This window comes from Siniperca chuatsi, linkage group LG3 (genome assembly GCF_020085105.1).
Source record: "Siniperca chuatsi isolate FFG_IHB_CAS linkage group LG3, ASM2008510v1, whole genome shotgun sequence".
NCBI classification, from domain to species: domain Eukaryota; kingdom Metazoa; phylum Chordata; class Actinopteri; order Centrarchiformes; family Sinipercidae; genus Siniperca; species Siniperca chuatsi.
In genome coordinates, this window is record NC_058044.1 from 10493460 (window position 1) to 10512713 (window position 19254).

The 19254-nt window shown below is 39.8% G+C and overlaps 1 protein-coding gene across 3 annotated transcripts in view; it reads right to left on the reverse strand.

Moving 5' to 3' along the window:
* Positions 1 to 1289: 1289 nt before the first annotated feature.
* fhip1aa (FHF complex subunit HOOK interacting protein 1Aa) overlaps positions 1290 to 19254 on the reverse strand; it is a 33968-nt gene continuing 16003 nt past the window's right edge. For 2 of the 3 annotated variants that reach the window (XM_044189631.1, XM_044189629.1), the window contains 10 exons: positions 13434 to 14111; positions 11500 to 11658; positions 11279 to 11365; positions 10404 to 10571; positions 8866 to 8945; positions 8483 to 8685; positions 6280 to 7299; positions 5999 to 6177; positions 5432 to 5552; positions 1290 to 4122 (listed from right to left, as the gene is read on the reverse strand). In XM_044189631.1, the coding sequence (XP_044045566.1) occupies positions 3920 to 4122; positions 5432 to 5552; positions 5999 to 6177; positions 6280 to 7299; positions 8483 to 8685; positions 8866 to 8945; positions 10404 to 10571; positions 11279 to 11365; positions 11500 to 11658; positions 13434 to 13958 (2745 nt within the window). In that variant the 5' untranslated portion in view covers positions 13959 to 14111 and the 3' untranslated portion in view covers positions 1290 to 3919. The remainder of the gene's footprint in view (positions 4123 to 5431; positions 5553 to 5998; positions 6178 to 6279; positions 7300 to 8482; positions 8686 to 8865; positions 8946 to 10403; positions 10572 to 11278; positions 11366 to 11499; positions 11659 to 13433; positions 14112 to 19254) is intronic. The other variant, XM_044189630.1, reaches the window with a different exon arrangement.

Below are 19254 nucleotides of genomic sequence, written 5' to 3' on the forward strand. Positions count from 1 at the left end.
TCTCACAGGCAGAAGATGAAATTGCTGACAGGACAGATGATCGCTTATCAAGAGAGACAACAGAAACCCTGCCTATCTTAGACATCCAGGCAGGAGAGCGATCAATGAGCTCCCTCTTGTGGTTGAAGAATGTTATTTGCCTTGTATTACTTTCTATATTATGGTGCATTAAGTATGGATTCTCTCTGGTATTGAGGTGCAGGTCCTTTGCACGATCTTCATCTTAATTGTTTTAAAGCTTAAATGCCCTTAGACTTGTCTGCCTCTTGTTATCTACTCCTCTTTTGGTTGGTACATATGTAAAATGGAAATTAAGACACAGTAATGGCCGTTGCGTGGCCACATCAGGTTGCCTCTTGCCTCTAATGGTTTGTACATTCAGTGCAGTTTATTTCAATGTAGTAATATAAGATTAGTCTTATCTTCCCAATATTTTTGCACCTAATCCCATTTGGAGATAATAAAGATTACATCTTTAACACTGCAGTTTTTTAAATGTGACAAGAGAAAAGACAAAAGTGTTGCTTTCTGGCCAGCTGCACCTGTTTGGAGACTTCCTGTGTGGCTACTGCACAGCCCCTAGAGCTTTACAAAGTCATGGGGATTATGGTTTTATTAGCTTCGAATGGTTGGATGAGTTTCAAAATACCTTTTTTCAAAGACATCAGCTGACATAACTCTGAGGGTCTCAAGCTTTGATTTATGTATCTACAGTGTATGATTTGACCGTAAATTGTTGTGGTTCCTGGTTGGTCTTGAAGTCTGATATCATCCAGTGCCCCATATTTTGCTTTATGTACATATAATCTTCAGTTTATCCCACATTGATTTAGTTTCATGCTATTTTTGACCCATGTAATAACTTGTTTGCATGCACAGGCATAAAATGACGCAGTTTACTGAGCAAAAAGATGTTCATCTTGTGCATTCACGTACTAATGATGAACAGGATATTTATGAGCTGTCAAAAGCTTCTCCATCACCGTTTTCTTCATCTCTGCAGTATTTCATAGTCATTGCATGTGAATGGAGAATATAAGCTCTTGTTTACCCAAGAACAACCTAGTTCTGAACAAAATCTCTCTGGGGGAAGGGCTGTTAAAAGAAATGTGTATTAAATGAGGCCTTCAATGTCTACAGAACAAACAGCCACAAACCACCTCTGGCAAAAAGGAAAGAATATATTGATTGTGTCAGGTTAAACCAGTTTCTGGATTCTGGTTTGAAAAACCTCTCTTTATTTATAGTTTAAATAGTGTGTGGGAAATAAACACATTAAGTGCATCCAGTTTCATTTTCCAGAAGTTGTCTTTATTAAAAGAGGCATGATATTGTGTCTCACACATCAGCAACAAACAGCAACCTGATCACATCTGGGATAGAAAACTGAGGCCAAATGGTGTCAGAAAAGATGAATCTTTGGAATAAGAACCCACTGAGACAGAAACCAGTCTGTAATATTGGTTATAAAACCCATTTTCATGCCACAATGCTGCTCAAAACAGTGATTGTTATACTATGCTGGGTATGTTAGACAATCTGTGGTGGTTGAGGGTCAGCAGGGCAGAGTTGCGCTGCAATATGAAAAGGCTGATAAAGTGCTCTACAACATTCTTTTACCAGAGAGAAAGACTTCAACAATTGTGAAAATGGCTTTGACTGATACAAATATACATTTTCAAGCCATTTTTGTAAAAAGTACACAAAAGATCCTGCTGCATAATTTATTGCTTGCATAGCATCAAGTAGAAACTGAATGGATTTAAATAGGAACACAAATACACAATCCAGATGTAAAACTAAAGTTAAACAGTTCTTCCTCTTATTAGCTAGACTTATGAGATGATAACATTGATCAACCTAGTGTAGTTTTACAGTTGCATTTTCATCGCCCTTTCTTCTCATTTTCTTTCTCCTAATAATTTGTGTTTGTACAAAAGTACATTTACTTTGTTAGATTTAGTCAGAGTCTGAATCTTCGATAGATCGATCGAGAAAATTCAAGATGTAACTTACACAACAAATTATCTTCAGATGTGTTCTATTTCCTGGGTAAATGTCCACATTATATTAACTGCATCTTTCTATCAAGCTGTGCATGAATGGTGATTGATCTTTTTACTTCTAGAAACTTCTTCTAGAAACTTTTATCAGAAGTTTTATCAAGAAACACATTTTTAAAAGCAGTGTTAGTGTCTTCTGTGGGGTTAAATTAATATGAAGCAACGCATCAGAAATAATGGGACAAAACAATACATGTTGCACATCTTTAGTACCAATGGCCTTTCCTTTACACTTTGACAATAGAAAAATCAATATGCTGTACATTTTAAGCTTAACTGTAAACTTTTGTATTACTCCTGTGTAAATCCATTCGAAATCGGGCAATAATGTGAACTAAAATAGGCACCAATTTAAAAGTATTTCTGTCCTGGTAAACTCATTTAGACAGTAGAGGCGTGCTTTGTAACAAAATATTTCTCTTGTATTATCTCATTTTAACAACCATACTAACAACCATGTGCAATACCTGGACTAAAATAAAGGCAGTTTCCAGCAGTTTGCCCTCAGTAAGCGTTACAATCGGAGATGGTTTTCAACAGATGCAAAACTATGACTCTCCCAACAGTGATATTTCAAAGATCACAACTAAAACACCCTACACAATCCCTAAATAGAAGATGGTGATAAACCATAACATCTAGCCTCTAGTATAACCTCGTTGAAAAAAAGAAAAGAAATGGCAATGGTAACTCTCATAAAACCTTAAATACCCCTTCCCATTCTGAACATATACAAAACTTAATTATATCCAAAATATCCTTGATTTGCATAGTATTTTGTCATTAGAACATTTTTCTTACATTATGTACATTATCAAGCGTCACTAAAGTAAAGCAAATTAAATATAGAATAACTAATTCTGGGTTTGGTGCTCTGATCTGAAGAACATGTGGAGCCCATTAGTGTGAGAAACTAGTGCATTTTAAGAAAATTGCTTCACCCAAAGGCTGTTGAAGAACTGAGAGAACAGAACGTGCATTAAAAATCTCCTGAGGTACCATCACGAATTAACAGAAAAACACCAAAACAAATGTACATCTAACACGCAAAGATTTTGTGGAAACACCACTCTGTAAAGTTTAAAGACAAAAGTGACTCACCTGTTTTGCCCAAAAATGTAGTCATGTAACAGTTGCATAAGAACAGAGAACAAAGATTGGATGTGAGATGATGCCAGCTCTGCTGCCAGTCAGCTACAACAGTTATCTTCAAATTAAATTTTTATGCTGCTAATTCAAACGCTTCAAAGCAATAGAGGCTCCACGTGGTGCTCAGTTATGGTGTGTAATCCAATGGCACAGAGGCAACAACTCTCCAGAAAGGCCACCTGAGTATTTAACAGAACCACACTGAGCAGCAGACATCTTGCTGTGGTTGGAGCTGGTTGTAGAAGACATTCAGAAAGAGGGCAGAACCCTGGAGTTCAGATAAGGGCTGATGATTGCTAAAATCATTAAAATCATCTCTCTACAGTCTTTGGTTGGTGGACCTGGAGCTCACTCTTATGAGCATTATCAGCTGGTGCAGGCTCAGGACAAGGGTTTTCTAGCTGAAAGTTTGGACCTCCTTCTTGGCTGCCAAACCCCTTTACAGAACCAAAGAGATGAAATTAAAAAGCACAAGAAATTGATTATCTTTGCTTGGAAAATAAATACGCTATCATAAAAAAAAAAAAAAAAAAAAAAAAAAAAAGAAAAGTTGTATAAATCACTTGATCTAACAGGTTTCTTCATCAAGTAGTGCCTGAAAAAGCTAAAAAAAAATAAAATAGAAATAGAAAACCATCATAAAAGAGAGTCTTTTAAAATCTTTCTGAGTTACGTTGGACTCATCACAGAGGCTTACTGGGTCACGATCACTCTTCCATAGGAATGTATGATAAGATGGAGTGCTCTTGTGCAATGGCAGCCAGTTCTTTGAGGAACTCCGTGAAGAGGACGGTAGCGAAGACTTCTGTCCGATCCAGAGAGATGGCTTTGGGTTTAGGCGACGGCGAACTCTTCAAGATCCTTCCCGCCTCGCCGTGGGTGGAGTGTCCGCTGCTGCTGCTGTTTTTGTCTGAGAACATGAGTATTTAATAAGTTGCAATGACAAATCAAAAACAAACAAAGTATATGCATGGATATACTCCACGCCACGCAGTTGGAATTTAAGACATTTTGTAAACATAATAATTTCCTGTTAATGATTTCTCCATTTATAAATAATTTCAGCCAGAAAGTAGGATCCTAAGTGCTGCTCTTCTGGAAAAACATTGAACACGTACAAGAAAGGAGAGTATTCCGGTTAACCAACTAAAAAATTCCCTTTAAAATTTCCCATCTTAGAAAATTCTGGCTCTTATCTTTATGCATACGTACTCCCGACAACGTTTTTTGTAGCTTGTACAACTTTGAAACCACGGGGAACCAAGTTCAAACACAGGCCTGAAACTCCAGGGTTTAGCTGAGACTGTTGCTCAACTGCAAAGACACATGACTTAACAAAATCAAGCAGAATTTATTCTGGTTCCCAACAGGAGCCAAAACACAACTGATAATGAATGCAGATGTTTTGAACTTGACCCATTTTTGACAGCACGTTAGTGAGATTGAGGAACTCAACAACAGTGCAGAGTATTTTCTAGTCGTGGGGTTGCCACCAAAATATTTCCCAAAATTAAAAAGAAAACAATGCTATCTCAAGCTAATAAGTCTCATCCTGAACCACCTGCTGTACTGAAAATACATATACATCAAATTGATAGCTAGAGTCTAATTACATTTGTTTCAAAAATATACCTATTGAGTTGACTAAAAATACATATTAGTGATGATAATACAATCTAAATGAAAGCCAAAATATGTGTGGCAGATTTCTGAGGATGATTACTCAAGGTCATGAAAGATTAAAGGAATAGTTCGACATTTTGGGAAATATGAAGCTACCGCTAGTAGCCAGTTAGCTTAGCTTAGCATAAAGACTGAAAATGGGGGGGAAGCAGCTAGCCAGCTCTGTCCAAAAGGTAAAGAAACACCTCTAAAGCTCACTCATTAACACGATATATCTTGTAGGTTTTATCCAAAAAAAAAAAAAATGTGTTAAAAAAAAAAAAGGCAAGCTAACTGGCTGCTAGCCATAGCTTCATATTTACTGTACAGACGTGAGAGTGGTGTCAATCTTCCCAAAATGTCGAATTATTCTTTTAAATGTCAGCAGTGTATGTACTAAAGTACAACCCACTTGGATTTTAAGTTAGAACTGAATTAAAGTGTTTCAAATACTTGATTTTTCATGCGTAACTCACACTGTTATAGATCTAATGTGTACCGATTCCAACCATAGCTGGCATAGAAACAAAAAATCCCAGATGTGAGTCTATTGTCACCTGCTGACATGGACGAAGTCTCCCTGGCCAGCAGCCAGTGTTGGGCGGCAGTGATCAGCTCGGGAAAGTCTTTTCTGGTGGCAGCCAACTCTTCTATCTGGTGCTTTACGATGGCCAATACCTGAAGGGAAACACAGAAAAGAAACTGAGGATTACATTCACATCTGCAGTATTTACACTGATGTAATTAAAGCTACATTAATGAGAACAGCCTTGAAATCTGCAGCCTGATTGTAATAATCAAGATCTCTTGTTAAGTTGTACATGAAGAAACAGGGAGAAGAGAGAAAACCGTCTTTACTTCATCTTACTCAAGAGCAGCAGCAGTATTTCAGATTTCAAACAATTTATTGTATTCCTATTTTCAAACTCACTTCTGAAAGGAGAGCTGCTGGTTTCAACATCATTCAGTAATGCCACAAAACCAAAATCTTTTGCTTTCTTTTTTTTTGCTTTGGTCTACTTGATGATACACAAGCCTCAGGGGAAGAAAAGGAAATAAAAGGCTCACTCCTGCCTACACATGCACACATGCACGCACACACACACACAACGTATTTGTGTTACCTGGTAAAGAGAGCGAACAGTCGGCTGAAACACCAAGTTGGTGTTGAGGAGGAAAGAGCGCAGGAGAGGCTGAGGGTAGGCCGCCAACTGGGCCAGGATGCCCGTCAACAACAAGTTGACATGAAGCGAGTTAGACAGCATGTTCTCCATACGAGACAACAGTACACTGACAAATGGACCTGCAGAAAGAATAATCATACACAATAGTTTAATTATGCTGTCCGAATGTAATTTTGGCAAATAATGAGGCTGCTGCAGAGTGAAGATTTCCCTTAACTTACCAGTAAAAGGCACTGAATGGCTTCTACCTGCACTTCCGGTGGGAAACTTTGTCCCAAATGGTGAATGCAGTTTCTCTGGCTCTGGTGTCTCAGCAGAGAAGGAGGTGAAATCCATATCCTCTTCCTCCTCCTCCTCCTCTTCTTCCTCCACCACAGGCGGGACAGGCTTCTTCAATTCTCCATCAGTTTTGACCATCTGTTTTCCACCTGCTTCAGTGTCCAACGTACGAATGAGGTCCTCATATTGAGCCAAAAGGTCGTCACCCAACTCATCAGCAGTGTTGTTTTGGAGGTTGGAATTACAATCTGTTTGACCTTTGGCCTTTGTGTCCAAGCTATTTTTGCTGTTGTCAGCCATCAGAGAGATGGGAAGTGTTAGACTGAGTCCGTTTTTTAGAGGAACTTCTGCTGAGCCTGGTTGGGTTTCTTCTGATTCAGACCCGTTGGAGTTGAGCTTACCGCGCTCGACCTCTCTGGCGTCTTTCTTGGCAACAAGATCGTATACCATGACGTCGTCCTGGAACTCATTTTCCTCGATATATGAGCCTTTTACCAACATGATGGCTGTTTTCCTCATCTCCTGGATGTGCTTTGGGAGCTCAGCAGGAGGCTGCTGCGGACGTTTACTCTCCACAGGAGCCTCAGCAGTCTGTACCGGGCACGCATCGTAACTATCATCCCACTCCAGCTCCAGCGGGTTGATGGAGGGTGGCTCTGTATTCGGCGACGGGCAGGGTTGAGGGCACGGAGCTAGCGGCTGTGGAACTCTCTTGAGAGCCATCTGGGTTTGCCGACTCTTCAGCCCTGGCTCCTCGAGGACGCCGGGCTGGTATTTCTCAGGAGGGGGGTCCTCGCCGTCGTACAGGGCTGACCAAACCTGGCAGGCCTGTATGCAGCTGCTGATGCTCAGACAGGCGTCATAGAGGTAATGAAGATAACTGACATCCAGGTAGATTTCTGAGCCGATGGTGCAGGAATTTCCTGAGCCATCATCCTCTTCTAAGAAGCCCCCTTTTTTCTCTGAGAAAAACAGATAGGAAATGTTGATAAAAGCTGGCGTTCAGTGCCTCCACGCAGCGCTCACACAGAGCAGAACTAATGAGTTTGACATGTAACTACAGGGGGTAAAGTGATGTAATACAGCGAAACAGCAGGAGATCTCACTATTTGATAAAATACCCATCATTATCCCTGTTATATGTTCATGTCCCAGGTAAATGCAGATAAACACATTGCATTGCACTGTACTCAAAAACATATTTGAGCAGATTTTGAAAAAGTAATTGTTAACAAATCACATTTTATTAGAATGTTTTGGTTTCAGCACTCTAACTGCTGCAATGAATGACTTTCCAATTTCCTTCGTTATGCCCTGTTTGTTCTGTTTGTTTTGACTGCACACCACTATTACTGAGGTTATAACATGCACTCATGGGGTTATGAATAGTAAAAGCTGCTGGATGAATTTGCCTTGCAGCTGATTTGAAAGCAGAAAAAAAAACATCCATAAAAGCTAATTAAAAATATGGCTGAAAAGCAGTCATTCTTTAAGGCAAATCTGTATATACAGATTATGTATAACCTCCTAGTGTTCTTCTCTCATGCAGCTGGTCAGGGGGGTGGGGGTGTAATGCATTTCAGCTACTATAGTTATTAGCTGTACTCCATATAGTGCACCATATACTCCTTAAAGGATAACTCTAGTTTAGTTTGGCCATCATTCCCACCTGTAACAACATTGTCCAGACAAAGTTAATTGCCGAGATCTGCGAGCGTGGAGACATTGCTATAGCCCAACATGGCAGGAAACACAAGCAGTCAGATGGTCAGACAGGTTGCAATCATCCATCACAGTTAACAGGTTAACTTCCTGGTTCAATTAGTGCCATTTTCCTGTGCAATGAGGGATTATTACTAACATTTCGGGTGTGCACAGTTTCTGTTTTACCTCCAAATAGAGTGGTTTAGATATTCTGGCAAAACTTTTGGCTTGTTTACAACCTGTATGATTGTCGGGAGTCTTTGTGTTTTTTGTTTCATCAGACTTCATTATAGCAATGTCTCCCTGTTCCCAGATATGAGCAATTACTTTGGTCAATCAATGTTATAATACCCCATTGAAATTATGTCCAAAACTGCAAAAATAAGATCCAAGCTGTAATAAACCAGACAAAATGTTCCTTTAATGTCCTGTCTCTCTTACCTGTGGCGCTGGTGTTGTTGGGAGTCTCGGCACCCTTGGAAAAGAGGATGGAGTCCAGCTGTCGGAGGGGAGGGGGGCTGTGATCAGGAGAGCAGCAGGACGGCGTTAATGCCAGGATCTTGGCTGCTGACACCGAGTAGCAGTCCCTTTCCCTCACCACACGTCTCTGACTCAACATCATGTGATTACAGGGAATCAGGTACCTGGGGAGGCAAATGGGAATGGATCCTGTTAGGAAAACCAACGGGTGGTCATAGGAGGGGGAGCAGACAGATGGTAACACAAATCTGCGGGGTGGGAGGTAGAGAATAAAGGCTCATCATGTCGTAAACCAATTACATGTACTGTGCTTCATAACTGGGATGAGTCTGTGTGCCACTCACCTCAAAATGAGCTGCAGCATCACATCCTCACAGTATAAGCCAATGAGAGTGCGGAAAAGTGCCAGTGACACAGTGCCCAACTGGAGAGTTGAACAGAAAGACGCAATGAAACACATGACAACAACTGAGCATGTTTGTTTTGTTTTTTTATACTCCTGCTGAAACGTTAGTCAAGCAACAGAAAATGAATCGACAACTATTTTGAGAGTTAATCAATTAAGTCACTTTTAAAACAAAATTGCCAAACATTCGCAGCCTCTCAAATGTGAGAATTTGCTGCATTTTTCTATTTCACATCTTGGTAAATTGAATATATTTGGGGGTTTTGGACTGTTGGGCGGACAAAACAAGCAAGTCAATAGACATTTTATAAACTAAACATATAATTATCTAATAAAATAATTACACTTATTACAATAATCAACAGATTATTTAATAATTAAAATAATTATTATCTACTGCCATGCTAGTGGCTCTGTGAGGCTGTACGTAGGCACAGCGGTGCTTTGAGCTAAATGCTAACAGCATGCTAACAAGCTCACAATGACGATGCTAACATGCTGATGTTCAGCACGTATAACATTCACCATCTTAGTTGAGCATGTTAGCATAACACATTTGCTAATTAGCAGTGAACATAAAGTACAGCTGAGGCTGATGGGAATGTTATTAGTTTTTTTTGCTATAGGGAAAGTCAGGGGATCACCAAAGTGATTAGGATTCATCCTCTGGGGAACATGAATGTTGCTGAAATATTTCAGTCTGGACCAAAGTGGCGGACCGACCGAGTGATTGACAGACAGACCGACCCACAGAGCCATACTGCTAACATAGCTAAATATGAGTGTAAAATAAAGCTAAAAAGACTAATCAATATTGTTTTTTGTAAATTATAAAGTTTGAAATTCTGTGTATAAGTTTTTCCTTAAGTCAAAGACACTAAAAACTGGCATCTCAAACAGTATAAAGAGCATGACTACCTAAGTTATTAAACAAAGGTAAAAGCAAACAAGAATAAAACTGTTGAAATGTGGAATATTTGCATGTTAGTTGATGTTGTGATGAAGTTGTCTTGAGGTCAAACATTTGAAAAGCAAACATAGTTTCTTGTTGTTCACGGAGATGCAGGTGTGTCAAAGCTGACTGTTAGCAAACACTGGAGGGGACTCCCTGAGCCATTTACAGTCGTGAAAGACTGAACACATTATTTATTCATGTTAATGATTTAGTCCTGCTAAAATATTTGAACAAGATGTTCCAACATATAGGACTGTTTTAAAATGCTGATACCAGTTGCTTTGCTATCAGGATATGTCACTGCAATTGAGCATCACCATGGCAACAATCTGCCTGGTGCTGACATTTAAAGTTTCACCATGGGTCCAAGTGCCTCTGGGACAGTTTTTCTGGAGTTATTAAACATGAGTCATGCTGTATTTGAGTGTAGTGTGTGAGTGTGTGTGTGTGTGCGTGTGCATGTGTGTGTGTTTAAGACGAAACAAAACAGTTCTTGGCAGTTTGCTGGGTTTGTTTTGTACCTGGAAGGGGGTGTTGATGCGGCTGACTAGAGTATCTAAAATGTGGACGTTCTCATATTGGTGGAGGAGGATGAAGGAGAGAAAAGTCTGCAGCAAAGCCGGCTCAGATACACTTCTCAGAAAGAGGTCGAGGTATGCTGTGGTGGTCATCACCTCTTCTAGGGTCAGCTTCACAGAGGAAAGACAACAGGAGCATGGGGTCAACTCATAGAACAAATAAAAACATCTTGCCAGAGAAGAATCTGTTGACCATGTCTACAGCATATAGCAAGATGTTTGTATGTTATGTGGGTAATCTTATACAAATTTGAGTATACAGTGCACAGTTTATTACTGTATTAATTTGTATACTCTTCAGCCCTGCACTGATAAAAGAAAACGCTGGTTTTCTATATAGTATTTTTATAAAGTATTTTTTATTTATTAGGCTAAGCTAACTGTCTCCTGGCTGCAACTTCATATGGAACAGTAGGAGAGCGGTATCAATCTCCTCATCTAACTCTCAGCAAGAAAGTGAATAAACATATTTCCCAAAATGTCAAACTTATACTCGATATTTGTAACTTTCCTCTCCCTACTCCACCTAGTATTAATTTGTATAAAATTTTCCAAATATATTGGTTTTCCTCCTTTTATTAATGTCTCATCCAGACACGCACATTGTATTTTGAAGTGTGTCACATGATTTTCCAGTGGAATATCCTTGTCTTTCACACTTGGTAATTGGTAATAGCTAAAATGCCATCCAGAACAATACGTTTACTTTCTGAGGAGCATGGCCAATACTTTATTACCAACTTCCCCCTGGAATATACTGTATACTCCAAATGAGGCATTACATGGAGGCGAAGAGGAGAAGGAAGAAGATTACCAACCTTGTGGAGAGCTGGTGCTAGGACAGGCACGAGGAATCCATTGTAGATGTAGCCAACTAGTTGGTCTCTGATATCAGGGTGGGCCACCTGTAACAGTCAATATTAAGAAGGCACATCAGTCAAGAGTGCAGTCGAGCAGAAGGTTGCAGCCATTTATCACGCGTGAATACATTTTTCATGTGGCAGAGCCTTGTGCGTGCAGCCTTGTCACAAGTTTTCACCTGAATAACAGCGTTGCAGAATTCCAGCGAGTTGAGAAACTGGACGAGGGACGGCATCTGGAGCCAGTCCTCTTTGTGCAGGCAGTGCCACTCCTCATTGGGTACCTCCAGCTTGGTGGGCAGAGATGAGTACAGGCCGCTCAGCCCTGTGGCCAGCACCTGAGGGGGGAGAGAGGTGTAAATATCAAATAAGATGTTACAGTATTCTAGGTCAATAACTGTTTTGGGATTATTATTGACTAGGTCAATTTAACTGGAAATCAGACTATCAGATGGATTGCCCTGAAATTTGGTACAACTGGGATCTCCACATGATGACTTACAATAATTGAATACCCTGATTTATTTTAGCCTCAAGTCAAAATTCCTACTTTGTTTCATGACAAAATACCTGCAAAACTCATGACATTCCCATCAGCCTTTGTGTCTAATGCTAATTAGCCAATTTTAGCATGCTAACACACTAAACTGAGATGGTAAACATACCTGCTAAACATCAGCATGTTAGCATTGTCGCTGTGAGCATGTTAGCATGTTGACATTAGCATTTAGCTCATAGCATCGCTGTGGCCATGTACAGCCTCACAGAGTTGCTAGCATGGCTGCAGACTCAGACTCAGTTTTGTTATAAAATGATCCATTTTATAATTAACTAAAGAGCTTCTGTCAGGCAGATGGACGTTACAGTTTGTCAAAGACGTGGAAAGATGTTTGTCATAAAAGGTTTTTTAAGAGCGCTTAAGAAAATGTTTTTTGATGCTTAGCTAGAATACCATTATACTTTCTCTATAACGCTATTTAGCGGTTAGCCTCCACAGCAAAACTACACTGTGAAAAAGATAATGCCTGTAAGATGTTTTACCTGTACTGTAGAAATTAAAAAAAAATAAAATAAAATAAAAAAAATACACTGTGCTGCAAACCTACCTATCATGTGATATATACAGTCTAATGAAAAACAATCTGACATAAAGTGATTGCAGAGTGAATATTATGGGCTTCATTAAACATTAATGAGGCTGTGGCATAAATGATATATGCACGGCTTCTTGGCTGTCAGTTTTATTTTCAGCTTCACAGATTTAAAACGGTGTTTTACTGCTCACTACAAAATACTTTTGTAAATAATTTCTTCTTTTCCACTTTTTGATAATGTTGTGCAGATGTAAGCAGAGCACTGCAGCAGCCTGCCTGTTCCTCCTGCACAGTAAGACATACACATGCATATGGATGTATGCCTCCTAAAGGTCAGCTCTATAAATAATTGTGCAGCAAAGAGTTTTATTGCCTATAACTTGCCTGTCATAATCAGATATGGTAATTAGGTCACTAATCAACACATTAATCTCAACAGACTTTCCACATAGCAAACTGTCAGTATTAATATGATTTATGTATTTACAGGGTAGGATTTCAAACTTGAGAGAGTCTATAGCACTGCAGTCTAATTTAACTATAATATGAGTGCATCATTAGTGTTGCATTGATGTATACATCCTCCATAGGATTATCCTTGTAGCCTGCCAGTGGAACCAATTAAATTCAGACTCCATTTGTTAAACTGGCATTGCATCAAAAGCTAATTCTCATTGCAATGTCTGCAGCTGCGGGTAAATGGCATTATTTACATGGGATTAGCTTAAAACCATACCATAATCTTGTGAATGTCATTTGTAACATTCAATGCCAGAGATGTTTTAACCTTGCTCCAAGTGGCATCATGAATTCATGTGAATATTTTGATCTGATTAGGATCCAAGAGTGGCTGTGAGAGAATAAGAATGAAAAATTCTTCATTCAAAAAGGTTGCTTTAGTGAGGAAAATTAATAAGAGAGGGACTGAGTCTGGGGAGATTCACAGATACCAGAAACCACCAAGTGAATGAGAGCAAGAGAAAGAGAGAAGGAAAAATAATTCCTCATTTGGGACTGACCGGACAGAAGTAGGTATTCTCTGCGATGTGTTTGGCCACTCGCTCGTTCTCAGCAGACAGCGACATAATGAGCAGCAGTGCATCTCTGGCTTGCTGGCCCACTGTGCCCTCCCTGTGGATGAAGGGGATGAGCAGGGAGAAGATGAGGAAGTTGGTGGCTCCCTGGTCCTCGCTGGTGTGGAAAAACAGCTCCAGAATTGAAGGGTCCTTCGCCAGAACGCAGCACAGCTGGTTGAGCAGCAGCACCAGCTCGGCTTCCACCTCTGGCGCAGCGGTGCCTGAACAGGACGACAGCAGCATCATGAGCGGCCGCAGGATGGGCTTATGATGCAGCAGAGGCTGGTGCGCCTGGCCCAACAGCATCTCATACATCTTTAGCTGCTCCACCTTCATGTCGTCTGTGAACTCCCTGCGGAGGCTCCACACAAAGAGACGCTCCATCACGTTCTCCATCACCACAAACTCCAGGATGGGGCCCATGGCTCCGGCCTGACCGCTCTCCTCCTCCATCAGCAGGAATAGCATGTGCTCCACATAGTTCTGCACCGCGCTCGCCTCGTCTACGGGGATGGGGCCGAAACGAGGGCCGCTGCTAGAGCCGGCGCCGAGGTTGATGACACTCAAGGGCAGGGTGGAGCTGCTGCGCAGGGGATCATGCTTTTCTAAAATCTTCACCACCTACAGTAAGAGAGAAAACGAATATTACTTAAACTGAAAACATTATAACCATATATCGCTTGATTTTCATGCAAGAACAGCAGCAAACTTTGCAAAGTAATATGATTGCCAAAGCATAATAACCTAAGTCTTCATAACTACATCCACACTACTTGTATAAGTCAGTTAATAAAGCTGTTGTCACGTTGTTGCAAATTTGTCCGCAAAGTATAAAAGGCTTTTCATTCTAATGAAACACTTCACCACCAGATTTAACAAATTGGTTCTATCTCTTTGTGTGGCGATGTAAAAATCAATAAATCCACTCAATGGATGTGGCTGATGAGAATGACAACCACAGGTTAATACATTTTTTGTGGTAGTCGACTTTTGGGTTGGGAGACAGACACTTAAGATACAACGACAAAACAGAACTCCAATCAGGAGGTAATTCTGTCATTTCCTTTTGAAAAGAAGAAATAACTAATTTTATATTACAAAAAAACCCTGCACAACACTGTTGACTGCTCCTTATAGTTAACATGACCAGCGATAGCCACCATTTTGGAGAACACAAAGTGAAGACAAAGATTGTTATTCAATCAGTTTGTTTCGATTTCGTTGATTGAGTTTCTGTCAAACACTGAACCGGTTTCCATTTATGTTGACAAAGAGGATCTTAAGCATTACCACTCACATAACGTACAGTTAATGTGCTATACTATGGACACTTGACCTATGGCACACCTTTTTATAGCAATTCATCTTATTTGTATAGACACAGTGCTTTTATACCATGTTAGATTAAAACAGTACATTGCAGATAAAATCATTCCCTTCTTCCTGACAGGTAAATAATCAACAATAATGGGTTGTATGTAAATAAACCAGCAGCACAGTACAGATAAACTCAGTTTGGTAACACAGAGTGAAAGAGTCCTTTGTGTATCCAGTCCCTCCCTTGTGTGTCCGCTGCGTAGAAACTAGAGTCACAATAATGGAGCCAGCCTGCTACTGCTGCCATGACAATAACTGGCTGACGGAAACAAGAGAACAGAGTTTGTAATCCCTGTCTGAGCTTGATGGGGCCTGGCGCAGGGATCAGTGCAGTTCAGGCTCTCCGGACATTACTGTAGTCATAGGAAGAGACCAGGTTTGAAAATAACTTGACGATTTTACTTAGTAGGATATATGGAGGGGTCAGATTGTGGTTATGGGTTGCCTGCTGGCATAATACTGACACTTTCCAGGTCAGATGCAGACAAGGTTGACGTTTGTTGAAGTCAATGCCTAGAGTATGTGTATTATTTGCAAAGCAGTTGCTAGTAAGTGTGAATTTTATATTGTAGTTCAGTATAGGTCTGACATTGCTGACAGTCTGACTGTATCACTCATCAGAACATGGGTCATACAGAAAAAGTCAGAGGGAGCTTTCAGTTTTAGTCCGAGGACAAGCTCTACAAAATGAATGTGAATGATGGGTGTTGGTGCATCAGTAGGGAGAGTTGTGGGAGGTTGGTCAGTTAACTGTGACGGAGGAGCAGTGATGACAGTGAGTCCCCAATACCACCCTTCAAGTGTAGTTTCTTTCCAGAACAACATTTCTGGTTCAGGGATCAAAATAAAAGCCGCATTTAAAAAGGTGTTAGAGTTGTTTAAAAACAATTGGCTTCATATTTAAATCACCACAGGCCACAACTGGTGGTATAAATTTGAGTGGGGAAAACGAAAGTACAGCATTTCCCCCTCCTCACCAGTGTGGTCCCCATGAGCAAGGCCCTTAACCCCCAACTTCTCCAGTGGAGCTGTTCAGACTGTGCCAACAGATCAGACTGTGGTTGTACTGGGTTTCCGGGCATGTGTAAATCTTTGAAAGTATGAGTGAGTATGACCAGGGCAATGCTGAAAAAGAAAGCGCTGCTCTCAGTGAAATTTCCCTGAATAATTAAAAAAAGGTTAAACGTATCAAGGCTGAGTCCTTAGCTTGTTAGCTTGCTTAAGTTGTAACAATACATAAATGTAAAATTTTCTGATGCTGGTGTCTTTTCTTAAAACTGCTGGAGTTTTGTGACTAGTCAGCTTGTTAAGTACAGGCCTACATGAGTGTTTTGACTCATATCTTATGCATTATTAATACAAGACGACATATCCTGTGTCAGATTCAGACAGTGCTCTAAATTGCTAAGTAGTTAACATTGTTAAATGAGTCCCAAATATTATATTATAATAATTGGGATGAAACGAGAAAACAAACAAATTAGTTTCAAACTGCTTTCACATCTTTGCTTTTATTTTAGTTGACAGATGCCCAAGAAGGAAAAGATTATTGTAACCAGCAGAACGCAACTTCACCTGAGGGATCGGAGGGATCTAATTTAACTGAAACACCAGTTTACTATTTTGTCTGACTTCATCTACTCCTTTGGTTTGAAACCAGAGAACTAAAGTAGAGTCTGAAGATGTTCTTAAATGTACACTGGATGGGAGTGTTTCCACATAAACTGCACACGTCACTAAACAGAAACACATTCACAAAACTTTGGCATTAGCCCTGAATGGAATGAGTCAGTAACTCTGAAGAGCCATAGTGACAAGGAGCAAACTGCTGCCCATACTACACTGTCTATAGTTAAAGATTGTTGGCAGCCACAGCAACTGACAGATCACTTTGTGCGTCCCAACAAACACAATGAGCTCTCTGAGGCCTGGAGAGCGGCAGATAAGACAGAGCAAATGAACGTAAACCTAATCTGCCAATGCAACAGGCAGAGCTTCTTACAGAGGGATAAGGCCAATATTACTTACAACATGTTACTCTGATTTCAAGGTTTTCCGAACTGAAACCAAAGTAAAGTGCACTCTTATCGGGCTACAGATTAAGCATGGAAATACGACTCTGCAGGAGTGAAATCCTGCTGCCAGTTTGCCTAAAGCAAAACAAGCTTTAATCTGGAACAGGGAGTTCTCATTTTTTCTGCTTACAGTCAGTAGCTGGGACTAGTTAGTCCCTTGTATTTTTGTTTACAAGAAACTTCTTAAAATGAAAAAAATCAAGCAGACAGCTTGTGGCAAACTTGTCACATGGATCCTGATGCATAAGGTGAGTTATGGGAGCTTTTATTATCACAATTAAAGCAAATCCCAAAAGAAGCCTAAAAAACAAAATAGCAACTCTTCTTGAATTCGAAAAGTGAAGGAATATGTGAATCTGTGAAAGTGCAAAAAGAAATATGTTTTGGGTTTGAATAGACTGCTGATGTATGTCCTTTACTAGACAGGACTTTATGCATGTGGCAAAACAAAAGGTTAGCCTACCATCATGTTAAGTGCCAAGTCTGTCACTGGTCTGGACTGCACTGTCAAGCCTGCTAAACTTTGATAGTCTGTATTCAAAACAATACGCTCACTAACACATTACTTCCACATCAGTCTGAATTCACCAACCACATTAACAAACTACTATTTCCAAGGTCAATAATGAAACTTCAAGCTCAATTTATCAAACTAATGTAACAGAAGAAATTAATTCCTCAAGAAACCAAAGAACATAATATACATCAGAAAACAAATCAGACAAAAACAAACAAAAAACAAAAAACTACAATAATAAATTGTGTCTGATACAGAATGTTTTTTTAAACTAAAAAAAAACCCACCAAAATAAAAAAAAAAATTAAAAATTAAAAAAAAAAAAATCACATCTACTCCTTCTCCCTCAGTGAAAAATCCACAATCTATGACTATGAAAATATTTTTCAGAAGTTTAACTACTGGACACAAGATGTCTCCTACTTCTCTGAAAAGTTCATTCTCAGTGTATGTGCACTGGAGGTTTCAAGTTTCCACGTCACACTTGTTGATCATGAGTCATCCAATATGCAAGTTGTCACAAAATCATGCTTGTATGTGCATGTGTTAAACTCAGTTGAGCACAATGAAACTTTCCTCCTCCAGCAGATGAAAGTGAAAACGTGTGAAACTCGGCACATACATCATTCTGCACAGCGAAGGTCAAACATCCAAATGAAGTAACAATAAGCGAAAACACATTTCTGAGTGGAGGGGGGGCTTTAACTGTAGTTCAACAAGGACTTCAACATCTGCATTAAACCACACAACTTCTGACCAAATAACACAACTAATCCCTACAAGCTTATCTGGTGGCAAACTTAATAAAAACAGAGGAATTCAGCTTAATTTAGCTGTGAACACCACAGAGTTTTCTATCCCCTTAGTGTCTGGCCAGTGTCATACTTGTAGTGTGTATAACGTTTGTTCATCTCAGTGTGGGAGGAACAGGTCTCGCAGGCTGCCAGGACCCACAGGGGTGAATAGGGACAAATGTTGCTGCAAAGAGCCAAGAGTCTGAGACAGCTTTGCACTGCCAAGATTCCACCAGCCATAACTGCGCTGCAGTTTAGTGTTGTTGGGACAGTTTCTACTGTCAGTGAGGTAGAAGTAAAGTAGAATTTGTGTCTTAATAAGAGTAACTTGTACACTTTTTGCATTAAAGTGGGGTCAGGATCTCTCCAAGGGGTCACAAGATAAATCGTAGGATTAACAAGAAGATCAACTAGGACACAAAATGATATTCATTTTGTACTTTTTTTATGGTCTTTACCTCCTTAAATCTCTAAGAATTACCAAAATGAAACAATCTGAAAAGTGAAAATCACTCGTTAGTTTAACTGCACACAGCTCATAGACATATGCAATCTGTGACGAGGGGTCGCAAGAAGACATTTCTTTGTTATAAGTGAATACAAGCGAAAAATTATGGGAACAACCACTTTAAAGACATGTTTAGCTGAGGCTTGGAGATAACATTTTTGGAATTTTTTAAATATTTCAAGGGAATAATTCGACATAGTTTTGGAAAATAAGCTTGTTCACTTTCTTGCCAAGAGTTAGATGAGAAGATTATGTCTGTGCATTAAGTATGAAGCTAGAACCAGGAGGCAATTAGCTTAGCTTAGCATAAAGACTGGAAGCAGCTAGCCTTGCCTCTGAAGTTCACTAATTAACATGCTGTATCTCATTGGTTTTATCCGCTCACAAACAGAAACTTAGTGAGCTTTAGATACGTTGATAGGCTTATTTTTTTATTTTATTTTTTTATTTATTTAATTTATTTATTTATTTAAATTGGAGGAGAGAACCAGCC